General features: G+C 36.3%; 1 protein-coding gene across 1 annotated transcript in view; it reads right to left on the reverse strand.

The window, feature by feature from the left end:
* Positions 1-1,779: 1,779 nt before the first annotated feature.
* TMPRSS15 (transmembrane serine protease 15) overlaps positions 1,780-16,706 on the reverse strand; it is a 51,211-nt gene continuing 36,284 nt past the window's right edge. Inside the window, exons 20-27 of the mRNA XM_058044203.1 lie at positions 14,513-14,645; positions 10,732-10,827; positions 7,459-7,508; positions 6,736-6,910; positions 4,986-5,167; positions 4,694-4,789; positions 3,654-3,793; positions 1,780-1,935 (exon numbers count right to left, since the gene is read on the reverse strand). Coding sequence (XP_057900186.1) covers positions 1,780-1,935; positions 3,654-3,793; positions 4,694-4,789; positions 4,986-5,167; positions 6,736-6,910; positions 7,459-7,508; positions 10,732-10,827; positions 14,513-14,645 — 1,028 coding nt within the window. The remainder of the gene's footprint in view (positions 1,936-3,653; positions 3,794-4,693; positions 4,790-4,985; positions 5,168-6,735; positions 6,911-7,458; positions 7,509-10,731; positions 10,828-14,512; positions 14,646-16,706) is intronic.

Below are 16,706 nucleotides of genomic sequence, written 5' to 3' on the forward strand. Positions count from 1 at the left end.
ATGAATTGTTTTATCAATGTATATCTCAAAATATGCTTTGCATTTTGGAAAGCAAGAAAATGCACACAGATAAAAGTATCTTACTGTATTCCTGGGAAGCACATTTTCTGGTGACCGGATTTGCTTTCAGTTGGCTTTTGTGTTCCATTAACAGACTGAAACACAATGTACAATAGTGATGTATGATAAATAATGCAGAAATCAGGTCATATTTTACTTAATCATTTTAATGTAATTGCCTAATCCAAATCAATTTATACTGGTAGCAAAATGCTCTACTTTTTAGAGTAATAGGAGAAACAATGGTTCACTATGAAAGATAAAATTTGCAGCTCTAGTATTTTAATGTCAAAAAAATGTGTCTTTCATATGAGAGACTCTCTAAAACACCTTCTTAACTTTTCTCTGTCATAATTATATTTCTCTGTGTTCTTTGTGATCACAGATGTCTTTGATAAAGCTACAGATTTTGGTCTGGACCTAATTCTCTAATTACAAAGACCTGAAAGCAGTTTGGGACTTATTTTTTTAATCAGTGACTGCCAACCTCTGTTTGCAAGCATTCCATACCTTCATTTAGGGTTGTAAGAACCAAATCCAGTAAGTGAGAATGCATTTGTAGTTTGGGTATGGAATGATAAATACATTAAGGTCCTACACTGGTGTGAAAACAGAAATAAAGAAGTGCATCATATTATGCTAATACCATAGAATTTAAGGCATTTGAACAAGTAAGTAATTATTTTTTAATAGAAACCTATTTACAAAAGAGCGCAAGAAGATAAACCCCTTATTTTAGTTTTCATATTCTTTCCTCTTTAGAATGCTGTAATGGGATACCCTGATTTTTTTACAAAACCCAAAATATATATTAAAAATCACCAGTACAGAAAAGCTTGTAATATGGAAACACTATTATTCTTGAGGGAGAACTGGTACTCATTATTGTCAAATGTTTTTAGAAACATCACTTTTTATGAGAAGAAGTTGCGGTATTGTAAGTCTGTGCTTGGGTGTGGAAAAGCACATCTCTATAATTGTTTGAATAATTGCCAAACACTTGCCTAGAAAGAAAACTAAAAAGCTTTATTCAATCCTTTTTTAACTCTATTAATTCCAAGCACATTACACAAGAGAGAACATTTGGCTGACATTCAGTTTGTTCATTAGAAAGCAGCATGATCCATGGTCAGCCTTTCTGCACAATCCATAAACTTCAGTCCAGAGCCTTTTGTAAGAGGCAAGGCAGAGGAGTTCCCATGAGCCAGTTTGAATTGAGGACACACACCTTCATTTTGATGTGCACAGAGATTGCTGGGAAGAGCTGACTCTGCATTAATATGAAATTACAAATTGAAAACCACAATGTAAAAACATAAACCAGATAATATTTCACTTGATGTTGACAATTTGGATTCTTTTCCACTGCAGCATTTACCGTTTGCAAACGTTTTTTTACTGCCCGTGCTTTGTAAGGCCCTCCACTGTGCAGTTAATGCACTGATGTTCAAAGAATCTGTTTTCCTAACATCCTATATAAAATAAGAATTAAAATGACAAAACTATTTATTACCAAAACCACAGCATCTCTTTTGAAATATTGTGCTCACTTGGAAATGGGTCTTCTTAACAAACAGAAGTTACCAATGTTTTCCTCACCAAGAGTTATGTATTTATTTAGTTTCTCTGTGAGATTGAAATGGCAGCCTAGTTCACATCATTATGCAATGCCTTGCTTTCAACATCTGAACTCCATTGCTGTAATTGAAAAATATAAAGCTAATAGATGATGTTTTTGATCCAGTCCACAAACATGGTGACTCGAGCATACACTCCTGGTCGCTGGGGAAGGGCACACCCTTCCCCAAATGATGTCACACCAACCAAAAACCACTTGTCCCCATCTTCAAATGTCAGAGGGCCACCTGAATCCCCCTGCAATGACAAATTCAAAAGTTAAAAGTGAGCAGTGTCAACTCTCAGGCAAAGCCTGTTTATGATGTTTGTTCATTTTGTTCCTTAATCATAGGTGGTCTACCCCTGTATGTCTTTAGCACCAGAAAGATCAATATGAATATTTCCATGTGAAAAAAAAAAATGAAATTATCAATTTTTTTTTTCTTTTTTTTTTTTTTTTTTTAATTATGTGAGCTTAAGCTGTCATCAGTCTTCTAATACAGGACTGGACTTCAAAAGATTTTTTTTTAATCTTATTCTTGTTATCTTCAGCCCTTCATATTTCACAAAGCCTGAGTAAATGTAGAGGTTTTTTTTCAATTGAATGTATTCAGCCAAAACACAGTTCTATTTTCAGTCACCCCAGAGTTTCCACAGTTCCAAATTTAGAGAACAAAATAACAAGATTGCCAGAAGAGGTGTTCTTTTCTCTCACCTCCTTTTCAATAGTTTAGCAGATGTAGCATTGTAATAGAGACTGAATTTGATTTAGCTTGAGTTGGGATGAGTCAGCCGTGGGTGTCTTGTTTTGATGAGAAAGAAAACAATTACTATTTTTCATTGTCTATCAAGTTAGTTGAACCAGTATTAATTGTGTCTTCTCCAGGCCCTGTGAATGGATCTTTACCAGAGAATTCTGCAAGGACTCGGCCATTAAAATGCTTCTGCCCATAACCCTGGGGCATCCCAGAATGTTAAAGGCTGTGACAGCAGCCTAAAGGGGGATGTGCTATCAGGAATCACTTGTTTATCTTTGCTCATGGCTGACTGGTCATTGATCACAGTGCTGGTCACTTGTACTCTCTATCACCCTGTGGTCCTACATGGAATTGGTTTTTGTTTTGTTTTGGGTTTCTTTTATTTGCTGGTTTTTTTTTTTTTTTTTGGTTTTGTTCAGTATAAGGTTCAGAAAGAAAAAGGGAAAGAGGAAAACCATGAGGGGAAAGGACATTAGGCTTGAATAGAATCCTTGTTCTAGACTAAACTGGGCAAAAAGGGCAGGGGATGAAGGCTTAGGTTGGTAGGGCAAGGCAGTAGGAATTATGTGAGAATGCTCCTCATCAGCCTTGAGGGAGGGCAGCCAGTCTCCATGCCACAGACTCCATATTGCTGGAATAAAAATCACGCGGCAGCCACCTCTGAGGACGTTCTCAAAGAGAAGCAGGGAGTTAAAAAGAGCTAGAATGGATAAAAATGAAACCCACATGAACATACATCAGTGCAGAAAGGCAGCCTCTCTGAAATACTGTGGTGTCTGCTTGGGAAAGGTCTCCAGAGTCTACAGATTCTGGGGAAAAGCAGCTTTGCTTTCTCTCTTTCCCATAATGAAGGATTTCTGAGACTTCAGTCTATTTGGTATTTATTTCTCTGTTCTCTGCATTTCTCTAAGTATATGCCTCTCGCCTTCATGGAATCACTCAGCAGGAATTATTCAAAGCCTAGTGCAAAAAATTCCCAGTCCTCATATTTATCTCCCTCCATGATTGTTTATGCCAAGATGACACACACACACACACACACACACACAAAATTAAACTTGTGTCCTGATAAATTATTAAATGTGCTAAGTACCATGAGTAGAAGTTACATTAGTGGATAGGGATTGTTCTGTTCTTCATGAGTGGAGGATCAGGGAATTTTATTCAGTAACTAGATGAGGTTTATCCCAGCAGTGAAAATGAGTTGCTTCTACTTACCTGGCAGGAATCTATGCCTCCCATGTCATATCCTGCACAGAGCATTTTCTCAGTAATATTATATTTTGGCATCCATTGCTGGCACTTTTCATTAGAAAGGAGAGGGACCTCTGCTTCTTGCAATATATTTGAAGAGGGACCTGATGAAAATACAAAGTACATTTACCTGCAGCATTAAATACATGCATCCCACTGGGAATGCTGATGGTTTTGTTCCTGTTCCAGCATGCTCAGCACACTCCTGAGCAGCAGGAATCCCTGCCTTACCGCTGTACTACTCAGGCTTATGCCCCTGTAACACAGTCTCTGGTTAAACAGGGCTCATTAACTGAATCCTGTCTTTCATTTTTGTAATGGGACTGAATTTGGCTATAATTGAATCAAGATCACTAAAATCAATGACTATGAACTCACTGTGGGGAGATCTAAGGGATGATTAAAGACTTAGGAATTTGGGTTGTCTAGTGTTTCCTCACTATTCATTGTGCAACTTTGGTTATTTAAAGTGTTTCTAAAAAAATATTTTATTAATTCCTACCCAAAATTTTAAATGCAATTTAATGTAGAAGTCAATGTATTCAACTGTGGAAGTGAACTGTCATGTTTATTATTTCAGAGAGACTCCAAATCTGGAGCATATGACATACAAACAGAACCTACATTTCACACTGCAGTCAGCTTTCTTGACTTCTGGGGAAAAATCATTTTCACATTGTCAGAAAGACTAATCTTCCTCTTCCCCCACCCAATATCTGGAACTCAGATGTACATATTTCATGTTGAGAAAAGCAGTCATCGAAACTTCTAAGTGAATGTAAGAAGCTTTCTTCATAGCCTAATTAACTTAGGTATGCATGGGTTTTTTCTAAGAGATATGTTATAAGTATAATTTTGCTTCAGACAAGGAATAGTGGAATGGGATATTAAATTTTCATGTGGAAGAGTAGCTCTCTAAACTATTTGACCTTAGCAACTCCTGTGGAATGGGAAGAAGCCTGCCCTGACATGCCTGTCAGAATTTTTGCAAGCAGATGACCCACCATCATTGCGAATAGCCCCCCAGCCAGCAATGGAGCAGATAATTCCTGGTGGAAACTGTTGATTCTTTTCTGGTAGGCAGATAGGTTGGATGTAATCTGTGAATGAGAAACAAGTAATCAATTTCAGCCTCTTCCCTGTGTTCAGGTTTTTATGAAGTCATACCAGAAAACATTCATTAATTCAAACCCACTTTTTGCCAAGATATCCAGGAATTACTGAGCAGACTTCCCACCACCCTCATATGCTCAGCATAATAGAATAAATGGGTCTTTTGGGAAAACAAAAACTCACCTGTATACTGCACTTTGTGTTGAAGGTGCATCAGAGCAATATCACTGTCTTTTGTTTGCTTCATGTAATGAGGATTTATAATTATTCTGTCAATGTTCTGAACCACTGCTGGAGGCTTTGCCAGGTCTGACTGGCTGTACAAGCCAAGAGCTGCCTGCCAGCGGGATGGCTTCAGCTGTCTCCTAGAAATTGCAAAGAGAGTATTCACAATTAGGAATGATTAATGGAAGTCTTGAAAAATGTGTATCAGATAAAATGCTGATATCTAGCCTTGTGGTAACCCGTAGCATTTGCATGTTTTGTCAAATAAATAGAACAGGGTAGATGTGCTTAGAATTCTGTGAGTATCACTGTCTTAAACATCCACACTGCAGATATGCGTTGCTGATTTTTTTATGGTGAGCTTATAATGCATTATTTATAATGAATTAATCAGATGGTGGTGCAGAGGAGGGAAATACATTAACTAAATTACCATGGCTTTTTAAACACTATGAAGAATACTGCTGACTGCTGGCAATTAATATTGGTCCCAGTTAGAAAACTGTAATGGAATGTCTAAGGGATAAGAGGTCTGAGATGTTGGAAATGCTGCAGCTCACAGACTCAGAAAACTAGCCCCTTACTTTTTAATTTCAATCAAACAAGATATGATAAAACAAAATATGGCATAATCTTAATTTATTTCCTTATCTACACATGCTGGTTTGAGGCTGTGTTCATCAGAGAACTTAAATATTTTCTGGTTTTTAATCAATCACCTTATGATTTAAAAAGTACATTTTCAGCCTGATTGTTGGACTGAATTGGTTTCTGCTCATCTTTTGGTTTGATATCAAGATGTTCTTTTGTTCTAAACTACGAGTGTCCAAGTTAAATGTTCAGAAGGTGTGAAACCACAAGCTTCAATTTAGGAAAATTCTAGCAAAGGCAAAATTAGATTTAGTTGAAAAGAGAAAGGTGATTCACGTGAAAAGGAAGTATCAAGACAATTGTGGATTTATTGTGAGGAAACTAAGGGGCTTAATCCTTCTCATTTTAGTGTCTTTGTGTGGAATGTAGTGCTCGTCATGCCACGAGGCAGTGTTGAGATTTTGGCATAGTCTCCTCTGCCTTACCATTTAGCTATTTGTAGTGAAAGCTCTATTCTAATTTTGTTTTTAGTTTTTTTTTGGTTGATTTTTTTTGCCATTCCAGTTTCTATATGTCTTTTACAACATCTGGTTTTATTGTAGATATTATGAAATATCCTAGAAAATATTTCAATATGCATCACTTCTTGGAATGATACAAATTACACCATAGAGAAGATATCTACTATTGCCTAATCAATGCACATAAATCAAGAGTTATTCCAGTGATGCACAGTAAATCTTGATCAGTCCAGGATAATATGAAGGAGGAATGCTGTGTTTAATTTATGGGATATGATGTCACCTTTTATACCACTGGTAGAGGAATTCACCCAATTTATGGAGGCCCACAATAATTATGGATTAAGTACCAATGCTTAGTATTAATACCATGCATTTAAAGTGCAATTCCTTATTGTTCAGGAAATGCTGCTTTGTTTCCACAATTGTCTGCATTAAAGTAAGGACTGAGGATTTACCAGGAAGTAAAGGAGCCTACAAGTGATTCAAAGCTTGGTAATTAAACCAGGAGCTAGTTGTTAATTTTTCATATCAGCGTCACAATTTGTTCATAATCTGATGCTTCCTTAGTGAACTTGCACACGAAATAACTTTACCCATAGACACAGTGTGCTGCTGTCACCAGCCACTCGTCACTGACAAGGGAAGCTCCACAAACAGGTTGGAAATTAAAATGGAGTGAAACTATCCAGGGCCAAGCCTCTCTTCTGGCATCATTTCCACCTACAATTCTTGTTCCATTATTCTGAGTTACCAGGTTTTTTCCACAAGCTAAGAGAAAGCAAAATAAAATAAAATAAAATAAAATAAAATAAAATAAAATAAAATAAAATAAAATAAAATAAAATAAAATAAAATAAAATAAAATAAAATAAAATAAAATAAAATAAAATAAAATAAATAAAGGGATGTTGCATATTTTATTAGACTAGTCAATTTTCTTGGGAAAAACAAGGCTTTGTAGAATCTGAACTGCTATTCAAAAATACTGTGGGAAAAAGTTTGGGTTTTTATAGCTGAAATCAAGATGCAACTGCCTAAGTTGGATTTAGATGTTTTCTTTCCTCAGATCTTCTGGAATTTTTATACATTTATTTTATAAATGTTTTCACTACAGATCCATCTCTAGTGTACACTTAACACTGAAATTGAGGGAAGACTAAATTTTCCTTTGTTTATACCATTATGAGTATGGCATTTATAGTCCATTCCCTAACCTTTCCATTCAAGCTATAAACATTAGGCTTAATGGTCTGAACAATTTGATCTCTCTGTGAAATATTCCTGGATTCTGTGTACTTACATTGAATTGTACTTACTTTGAATGTTACATTGCAGATGAACCACCAGATTTTCCCGACAGTGTTCTCTAGAATAAAAGTGCAATTTAATCACAAGTGTCTGCACAACAGATAACTCTGACTGTCAAATATATATATACACACACACAGAGAAATGTATACAATCATATATATGAAAGCACATTCATTTAGCAGTATCAGCCTGTTAAGTATATGTTTAAATTATGTTTTAATTATAAGTATACAACATTATATGTTCTACAACTTTAAATGTATACATTCCTCTTCAGTGGGCACTTAATTAATTTACATTATGGAAATAAAAGTATACTCTTGTGTTTTAGGGAAATGGATCATCTGCCTGAGACTTGCAATAAAGTTATAGCTGCCTATGGTATTTTTCCTACCTTTTGAGATGTTTTCAACACCTTACCACTAGAGATCAGTGTGGCCAAAGAATTTAAGAGGTTAGTTTTATATCCCTGCATCATTTTACTAAGAAAATAATGCTACTGTAAAATACACAGTTGCATATGTTAGGCTAGAAATTATTTAGCAAATATATAAAGCCAGAGTCTGAAGAGCACAAGACCATAGATCAAAACTGCTCAAGCATTTCTGATACCCAGAGGTTTTAATATTATGTTCATAGTCTGTAATGAATCTGAAAGACTTGGGACAGTGTGCGTGCTAGCAATTCAAATCTGATACACACAGAAATGAGAATGAGGGGAAGATAGAAAACCAAGCTCTGCCAACAGTTTGTTTCCAGTGAGCATTTCCACATTTAATTTGTAAATAGAGTAGGTGAAGGGTACTTTAAACATGATAGGGAATGATGTATCCCTCACTGTGTTTGCTCTAAAATTTGTTATCTGCTGTGAGTGAGAACTGACCCAGGAATTTCCCAATGGCATAAAGGGACATGAAATAAAGTGGGAACTGCAACCACCCACCACCTCCCCAGTTAAACTTTCACTATAGTGGGGTGCAAATGGGATATTCCTCTGGCCCTCAGTAGTCCCACATTGCCATTTTCCATTTCAAGGTAGGTACCTAATTTTAAGTCTGTAATTTAAAAAGTGGATACCATTTTCTGTGACATGCATCGAAATCTGTAATCTGACAAATATTAAGAAAACAAAAATGCAAGAAATCAAAATCACCTTTGCATTAACTTCAACTAAATACCCTTTTCCATGATGCCTGCATAGGCTTTCAATGCGGGGGAGATTAGTGCTGCTGTATATTAATTCTTCTATCTAATCCTATGCTTTCTCATAGGTAGATGCATAAACTACCTGAACTAACAACCAAAGTGTCAGATTTATCCCTATAATTTTACATTTTCACTGTAAAGGGAGTTGCCTGTCTCACCACAAGTACCCACTGGTTGGTTGCTTCAGCAGAAATTACTTCATTTGCCCCTGCTTTTTCCTCTTTGTGGAGCTAGCTCCCAGCAGGAGAAGCACATTCCTGCCTGCACTTCAGCCCAACAATTCTCAGCTGCCTCTTGGTCTGCACAGGAGTGGCCAAAAGGCACCAGAGGCATGTGCTGAGCACCCTCTCTGTGCCTCTCTGAGTGTCAGCTGTCAGCAGCACGCCAGGCAGAAATCTGGAGTAGTTAGGGTATCTGTGAGCATGATCTTCACTTAGAACTGGCAAAAACAATTAGTCCCTGTGGAATCTGCTCACATGCATCAAAAAGGCAGGATCTGGGGCTCTTACAAAAAAATCCTGCCAAAAATCACATTACCTAAGGGCACCAGAGAATTCTTTTGCTGTCTCTGTCATTGCAGATTTCAAGCCCTATTATATGTTCCCTCCTTTGTTTCAATGGTGGATGCACTTCAATAAAAAAAACAAAGACAATGTAAGAAATACATTTTATAATTGGATTACCAGTTAGTGAATTCAGTTGCTTAAATTATCACATCTGTGTGATTTTTCTAGCACTCATTATATGTAGAAAAACCATGTGTGAATCTGCAATAGTGTCACCCTGCAAAATTATTCCTATCAGCTGTCCAGATGAAACATGGGAGGAGACACCTATTTCTGCCACAGAAATACAACCAAGATAAATGAATTTATTCCAATTCCTCCTGCTTTAATCACTTTCACTGTTTAACAGGTATTAACAGAAGACATCTTTAAATCATTACTGCTCTTCAAGATGTCTTGTGGCAATGCTGGTTTAGACATTCACTCAAGAAAAAAAGAAAAATAGCCTCCTATGATATTCCATTAGTTCAAGATACTTTTAGCACTCATAAAAATTATAAATGTTTGGGGTTAACAGAGTATAATTAGAACATAAAATGTAACTTTTCTTTTTTATTTTTTGTGTAGACAAAATAATAGACCATAGAAAATTAAGACATGTCTCTTGCATTGTCACTATGTGTTGTGTTTATTAAGGGAAACTGAAAGAACATGGATTCTTGCTGTCCTCAACACGGTTTCAGCATTTTAGCAATTAGACAGTAATTTTCTGGCTCAGTGTTCTGGTAGAAATCCAGAAAAAATTATACAGTAAAGCCTCTTATAAACAGAAAATAGTAATTGAAGTCATTACAATTCTTTAAACTGATGATGGGAAGCTTTTCTGCTTGGGAGTTGTGTTGTAAATCCCACTATTTCCTGAGGAGGTAATCCTGGGCTAATATCACATTTTCATTAAATCTACAAGAAATTACCAGTTTCTAGTACCCTTCAGAATCCCTTGAGCAGTTATTTGGACTGAGAAAGGTTAGAATAGAATCAAATGTATTCTGAGGATCATGTCATCTAATGGTTCACTTGTGAAGGTGGAGATAAATCCAGAAGTCATTTTTTGAGTGGAATTGTTTGTTTAAATATAGATTCCTGTCTGTGGATGGCTTAAATTAGCAATCCTCATTGTGTCCAAAGGCTGTATCAATAAAGTTAAAGACCATAGAGTTGTGACTCATCATATTTCAAGAGATGCCTTGATGGATCACATTTTGGATCACTATTTTTCTCTGCTGATTACAGAGAGAACCAACTTTGACAACTACTCTGTAACTATGGGTGATGCTCACTCCATCCTAATTCTTCTATATTATATATAGGCAGTCTTAATTCTATTATATTATGTACTCATAATTTAGAGATTTCTAGATAAATATTTTCATAAAAGAGCATATAATTTCCACAGTAAATGGATAGAGATGTCAATTAGGATTTGAGCTATATATTAGTGCATAAATAATCACCAAAACACTTAGAGACATGGTTTGTATGAGGAAGAAATCTCACTGTACCTACCTTTTTGTGAAAATTAGGCTCTGGCTACCTCCTTTGGTGATGGTGACAAATGGGCCATCTCCAGTGAATAATACAGGTGATGACATATTTGCATCCCTAGGACAGAAAGACACGTGCATATATTTAGATATATACCACCAGTGGAGCAATATTTGGGAAATGATTATGCTGACAGAATAAACACCAGATTTTTAACTTTTTTTTTCTTCTCCTCAAATAATGACCCTTTAGCAGGGGATTTTTGAGGCTTTGAAACTCGTTTGGATTAAAATGTGAGTCTCTTACTTCCATCTTAGTCTAAGATTTCTAATGCTTCATTCATTTTGAAAGAGATAGTAATATTTATTTTCACAGCAGTAAATATTTAGTTTGATTTTTCTGTGCCACAATGAAGGGCTTGAAATACCAGCTAGAACTTAGGGCAGTAATAGCTGAATCTCGGGGTATCACAGTCTTGCTTTTTTGAGGGGTGCAGTTATACAACAATGTCCAGGAAAGAAATGAAATCATATTTTATATAATGAAGAATCTAATTGAGTAAAAAAAAAGTTAATTTTCACCTCATAGATCTGTTAAAATCAGAGTGTCCATGGAATAAGTCAATAGTGTCATGTTTGCTATTGATCAAGAGTAGGGTGCATTCACAGAGCCACAGAATCACGGAACAGTTTGGGTTGGATGGCACCTTTAAAGGTCATGTGGTCAATTTAAAGGAATCAATTAGTCTATTCTTCAACTAATTTTTTGGGGTTTTGTTTTGGTAGCAATGGCTTTTTGGTGAGACAAATAGTTTTGACATTTAGAACGCATATCCAGATTTACTTTACAGTCCATTCTGCATCATGCACTTTGTGATACTTCATGTGATCAGTTTGGAACACATATCTATGAAACATATTTGCTTTCCCTTGAGGAAGTATGGGGAAAAAAGATAGCTGTGGTTAGACTGAAAAATTTTCGGGGGGATGACAACCTCCCATTTGGCCCTTTAACCTTACACATCTCAGGAGCCATAAGGGAACAATTTGTTTCATACACAGGGAGCACCTGCAGGTTTAATGCACAGGGAGCACCTGCACTGTGTCTTCTCTTCAAATGCAGTAAATCTCACTCTCCTGGGGAGGATGAAGTCTGGAATCTGCCTGCAAATCTGCTGTGTATGAAGTAAAGAGGTGTTCAACAACCCTGCTGTGCCACCAGGAGAGCTGTATGATCCACCTGCTGGAAAAGTCACTATCACTGCATTTCTCAGCCTGGAAGTGCTTTTAGACAGCCTGAGAGAGCAGTGAAGTGCCAAGCCAGGTAGGCAGAGTCAAATTCTGTAATGAAGAACTTTGCTGAGACCAGCAAAGCACTCCCAGGACCTAATTGCCTTCTGAAGAATGTTGCAAGTTCATGAAGAAAATAGAATGAAGGGTTGCAGAGTAAAGACTAAAACCTCTCACTCTTGTTGGATTTTTAGGTGTGATAAAATTGCCAGGTCTACCCTCATTCCTGGGTACAATTTAGCAAAGGCCCAGCTGGCTCTGGTCCCAGGGAAACAGGATTGTTTTGCATTGGCCCAATGCAATGGTGAAAAGCTCAGTGTGTGATTTCCTTGGTTCCAGGAAATAAGATGCTGACAACAGATTTTAGCAGTGCTGTCAGATGCACACAGCTACAAGTGCAAACTGAGTAAAGGATTGTTTACAGGTTTCTTCAGAGCATCAATTTGTTCATCTTGCAGCCCAGACTAATTAAGATTTGCAAATTATTTGCTTAAGATGTGTTTTGTAGATGCACAATAAGCATGTCCCCAGACTGGCCTCTTGTTTGGTACAAATCACAAATGCAACAGGCACATATTTAATAAATGAGGCAAAAGGATTCACACTGAGATTTACTAGAACCTGTGAGGAACATTGCACTTTGTAGCCTGGGTACATAAATAATCAGGATATGATACAGGACTCCGATCAGCTCAGTCCTTTTCAGAAATTAAACATAAAGTGAGACTAGCAAATGTATAAGCAATTAACAGTAAAACTAAATTGTCCTAGATGAACTTTAGTCTGTCTTTCTAATAAAACATGATTCTAGGTAGTAATTCAGTGTAGGAGCATGAGCTACAGCCTACTCAGGACCTGCTATTGCAAACATCCATTTAATAACAAATATGGTGATGCTTATTAAGAAATATGCTGCTACAGTGGGACTCAAGGAAAGCAGAATAGTGTGGCGCTCACAGAAGTTACACACACACACACACACACATATATATATACATATATATATATATATACACCTATTCATGTATTAATATATACATAAATATAGACACATCCATGTGAGGATTTCGTCCTATGCTGTAACTTCAGTAGCACCCAGGTTACAAAAATGTGATCCAAGTTAGGGTTAAAAATATTTTTTCTAGACAATGGGAGTATGTAATAAACTGAGAAATGGAATTGGAAGAAATAACTAGGAAGCTTGATAGGAACTCTTTTAGCACGTGCACCTGAGTAGTTTATAGGGACAACCTGAAAGATATTGCTGCAGAATGCTATGGGGAAAAAAAGTATTAACTAATATTTAAAAGTTAAAATACCATGGAAGGAAAAGCTTGTTGAAGCTTATCAAATATGTCAATTAAATCAGTAGACCACAAAATTACTTCTGTCCAGAAGGGTAAGGAGGCAGGGTAGGGACAGAAAGAATCAGAGAAGGAGGCCACTGGCCACTCGAAGGAACAAGGTATTTGACCAGAAGCACGTTTACACACAGTTTGTATGTTCTTACATGTGTGCATACTTAAATTACAGCCAGGATTTCTGCATGTAGCTACCTGATTTTTATGTAAACTCAGTACTCACCCAAAGGAAAAAAATAAAAAACCCAAAAAACCAGCAGACATTCATCCAATTAGAAGTATTTCTGAAATAACACTTGGATATTTTTCTAAGTCATTCTAACTCTGTGATTGCTGCAATTAATTTATCAGAAGGGGATTTGTAAGCATCTTTCTGTGGTCACAGACCAAAATAACGAATTACAAGCTCAGAGTTCAGTTTGATTAGTGGTTGGGTGAGTGATATTCCCAAAAAACCTCGGCACTGCAGCAAAGCTAATTATTATTTAGTTGATGGAAGTAGAGTAGCACATGATGTAAGGCCAAAATTTAGGCCATAAATTTTACCACAGATTGAAAAATGCCACACCCTGCACTCAACAATCCCCATGTTTCCCTTGAAAATTCTTCTGAACAGGGACTAAAGCCAAATCTCTATTTCTGCCATATACTTCCCTACTCTATCCTTGCTCTAAGTCTACCTCGAAATTCCATTCTACCTAGCAGAATTCCAGAATTCCATTCAATTCTAGCAGAGTATCCAAGTGATGATCTCTACTTGGAATGATCAGCAGCACTACAAAAGCAGAGCAGCCAAGGCTGCTGTTGGCTCCAGCTTTACTCTTGAGCCATCCTTATGGAAGTGAAGATGTAAATGATGACACAAAGTGATAAAAGGGTGATGCATCCACAACACTTTCCCAGTGTTCTCCAGTATGCATCCTCATGCCCAACCTGCCATGTTCAGAGTCATCAATCCTGTGCTGAATGGCATCAGGACAGGGTTTGCCACATTCTCAAATTTGTTGGCACACCAAGCACTCCACTTGACAGAGACAGACACATTTGCCATTTTTTTGGAGAGCACACCAGCGAAACGAGGAGGAAAATGCCAATATACACTCAACAAATCTGCAAACAAGTCACAAAGGGCAATGAATATTTATCACTCACCCCAACCCCAGCAGCTGGCAAACACTGTCTGAAATCTCTCCACTCCAATCCTCTGCACATGCCAGGTGCCACGACGCCCCAACCCTGGCCTGTACCAGCCCTTCGGTGCTCTGGGAGCCATTGAGCAATCTCACTGGAGAACAAAATGGGCAGAAACATTTTAGATAGGTGGCACACCACTTTCCACCCCAAGCAAATAGAAATGTAATATAAAGAGATTTATTATTGTCAATGAAAACATGAGAAAAAGTTAAAATGCTTTACAGAGGTCATAAACCCAGAATCTCCAGGATGTTGAGCTCCCACAGGAAGGAAATGCTATTGTTATTTCCTATATTTCTGCCACGGGAGAGTTTCATACCTTGTATTTTGCAAATGTCTCAGAAATAGACAATAAACAGTACATTTTCCATCAACTCTAAACAATGCATTGTTTTCTTAGTCAGCATTATATAATTTCCAAATAATGAGTGAAGCCTTAGTTCCATAATGCTCAGTAATACTGACTGGAAATAAGATTTAAAAAAATTATTTCCAATTCCAATTGCTACTATTTTCACTGCAGTTTTAGTTAAAACAATCATACTAATAATTAAAGCTCACTGAAAAATCAGTCCTTGTATAAAAACTTTTCCCAAAAGAAAATATTCAGAACAAGAATTCAGAAAGTCATTAACTTATTGGTAAAAAGTCTTATGCTATTGGCATAGCGACTAAGGAAGTTGGACTGTATGGCCAACAGAATCTCATGTATATACATCTATATAAAATAAGAATTTTATTATGTAATCTTAGATTTATATATAATAATGTCAGTAGAGTCTCATATATGTCTTAGCAGCTACAGCTGCATTTTAGGCAGATAACATGTATTGCCACTGTCAAGTAGAAGAAAGCATGCAATGCATTGACATTTATTGTTTTCCAAAATATTAAAAAAAAAAATCTTGTGCAAAAAACCTTTTTCTACCAAAATGCTTTCACATAGAGTATCTGCCATAGTAAATAAAACATTTAGATTTTTAGAAATGCCTCTGTGACACCTGGAGTGCATGAACCAAAGAGGAGATTTACACTGAATAATTAATTAATGGTAAATTTTAGATTAAATTAAATTAAATTAAATTAAATTAAATTAAATTGTTGAGCTTCTTAAACATCTTGGAATTGTATGCACTGCAAGATTTCTCCAAATTACTTTTGACACCTCTCTTCTTGAGAGAACTTGAACTATAAGTCCTTTTCCTTTCTCCTCATCAGATCCATGTTCTTATCCAAATACATTATTGGTAAGAAATAATAAAATCATTGAGGATCCAACAACTGCTTAATTCAGATATCATATATTTTAGAATTTTGGCATTTCTTTGCAGTCCCTGGAAGTTTCAGAAGTTGGAAGATTTGAAAAGACAGTTTGTCTAGTTCAAGTTGCTTCTTCTGATAAGTCATTGAAATTGGTTTCAGGAAAATGAGCAAGGCTTTTGGACACTGGAAAGACTCAATGTGAGAGTTTCTAATTGAATTTTCATTTTGTTTTAAGACATAAATTGATTTAGCCAAAGTTAGGATTAAATGGATTTTTGGAAACAAATCTCCCAGGCTTTTCATGTGAGGTAATTTGTTATGAAGTAATAGACAATCAGTGGCAAAATAAATCTTTGGGAAAATGTATGTCATGTTAATGTAGGTGATGGTTTTCTTGTTCAGATCTTCTTCAGCAATGACTGGAAAAATAAATTCAAGTTTTCTTAAGAAGAAAACTGAAGTAAATTTTATTCTATACATTTTAAAGGATGAATATGTGGCTATTTTGCCACAAAATAGCCAATGGAACTAATTTGAGGAGTGAATCTGTGTCTTCAGACATCTATCTATCTATCTATCTATCTATCTATCTATCTATCTATCTATCTATCTATCTATCTATCTATCTGTCTATCTATCTATCTGTCTATCTGTCTATCTGTCTATCTGTCTATCTATCTAATCTATCATCTATCTACATGTATTTGCATATGCCATGTATATTTTTATATATATGCATGTCAAAAAAATTTGAAATCAGCAACTGACTGTCAGCACATATTTAAAACATATCTGACCCCTAGTAGAGCTCCTTAAAACAAAGGAATTGTGCTAAGCTTAAAGACCACCTTTAAATCTTCCTTTAGTTCTCCAAAGTAGATTGTCAGAA

The sequence above is a fragment of the Melospiza georgiana genome, chromosome 2, assembly GCF_028018845.1.
Source record: "Melospiza georgiana isolate bMelGeo1 chromosome 2, bMelGeo1.pri, whole genome shotgun sequence".
NCBI classification, from domain to species: Eukaryota; Metazoa; Chordata; class Aves; order Passeriformes; family Passerellidae; genus Melospiza; species Melospiza georgiana.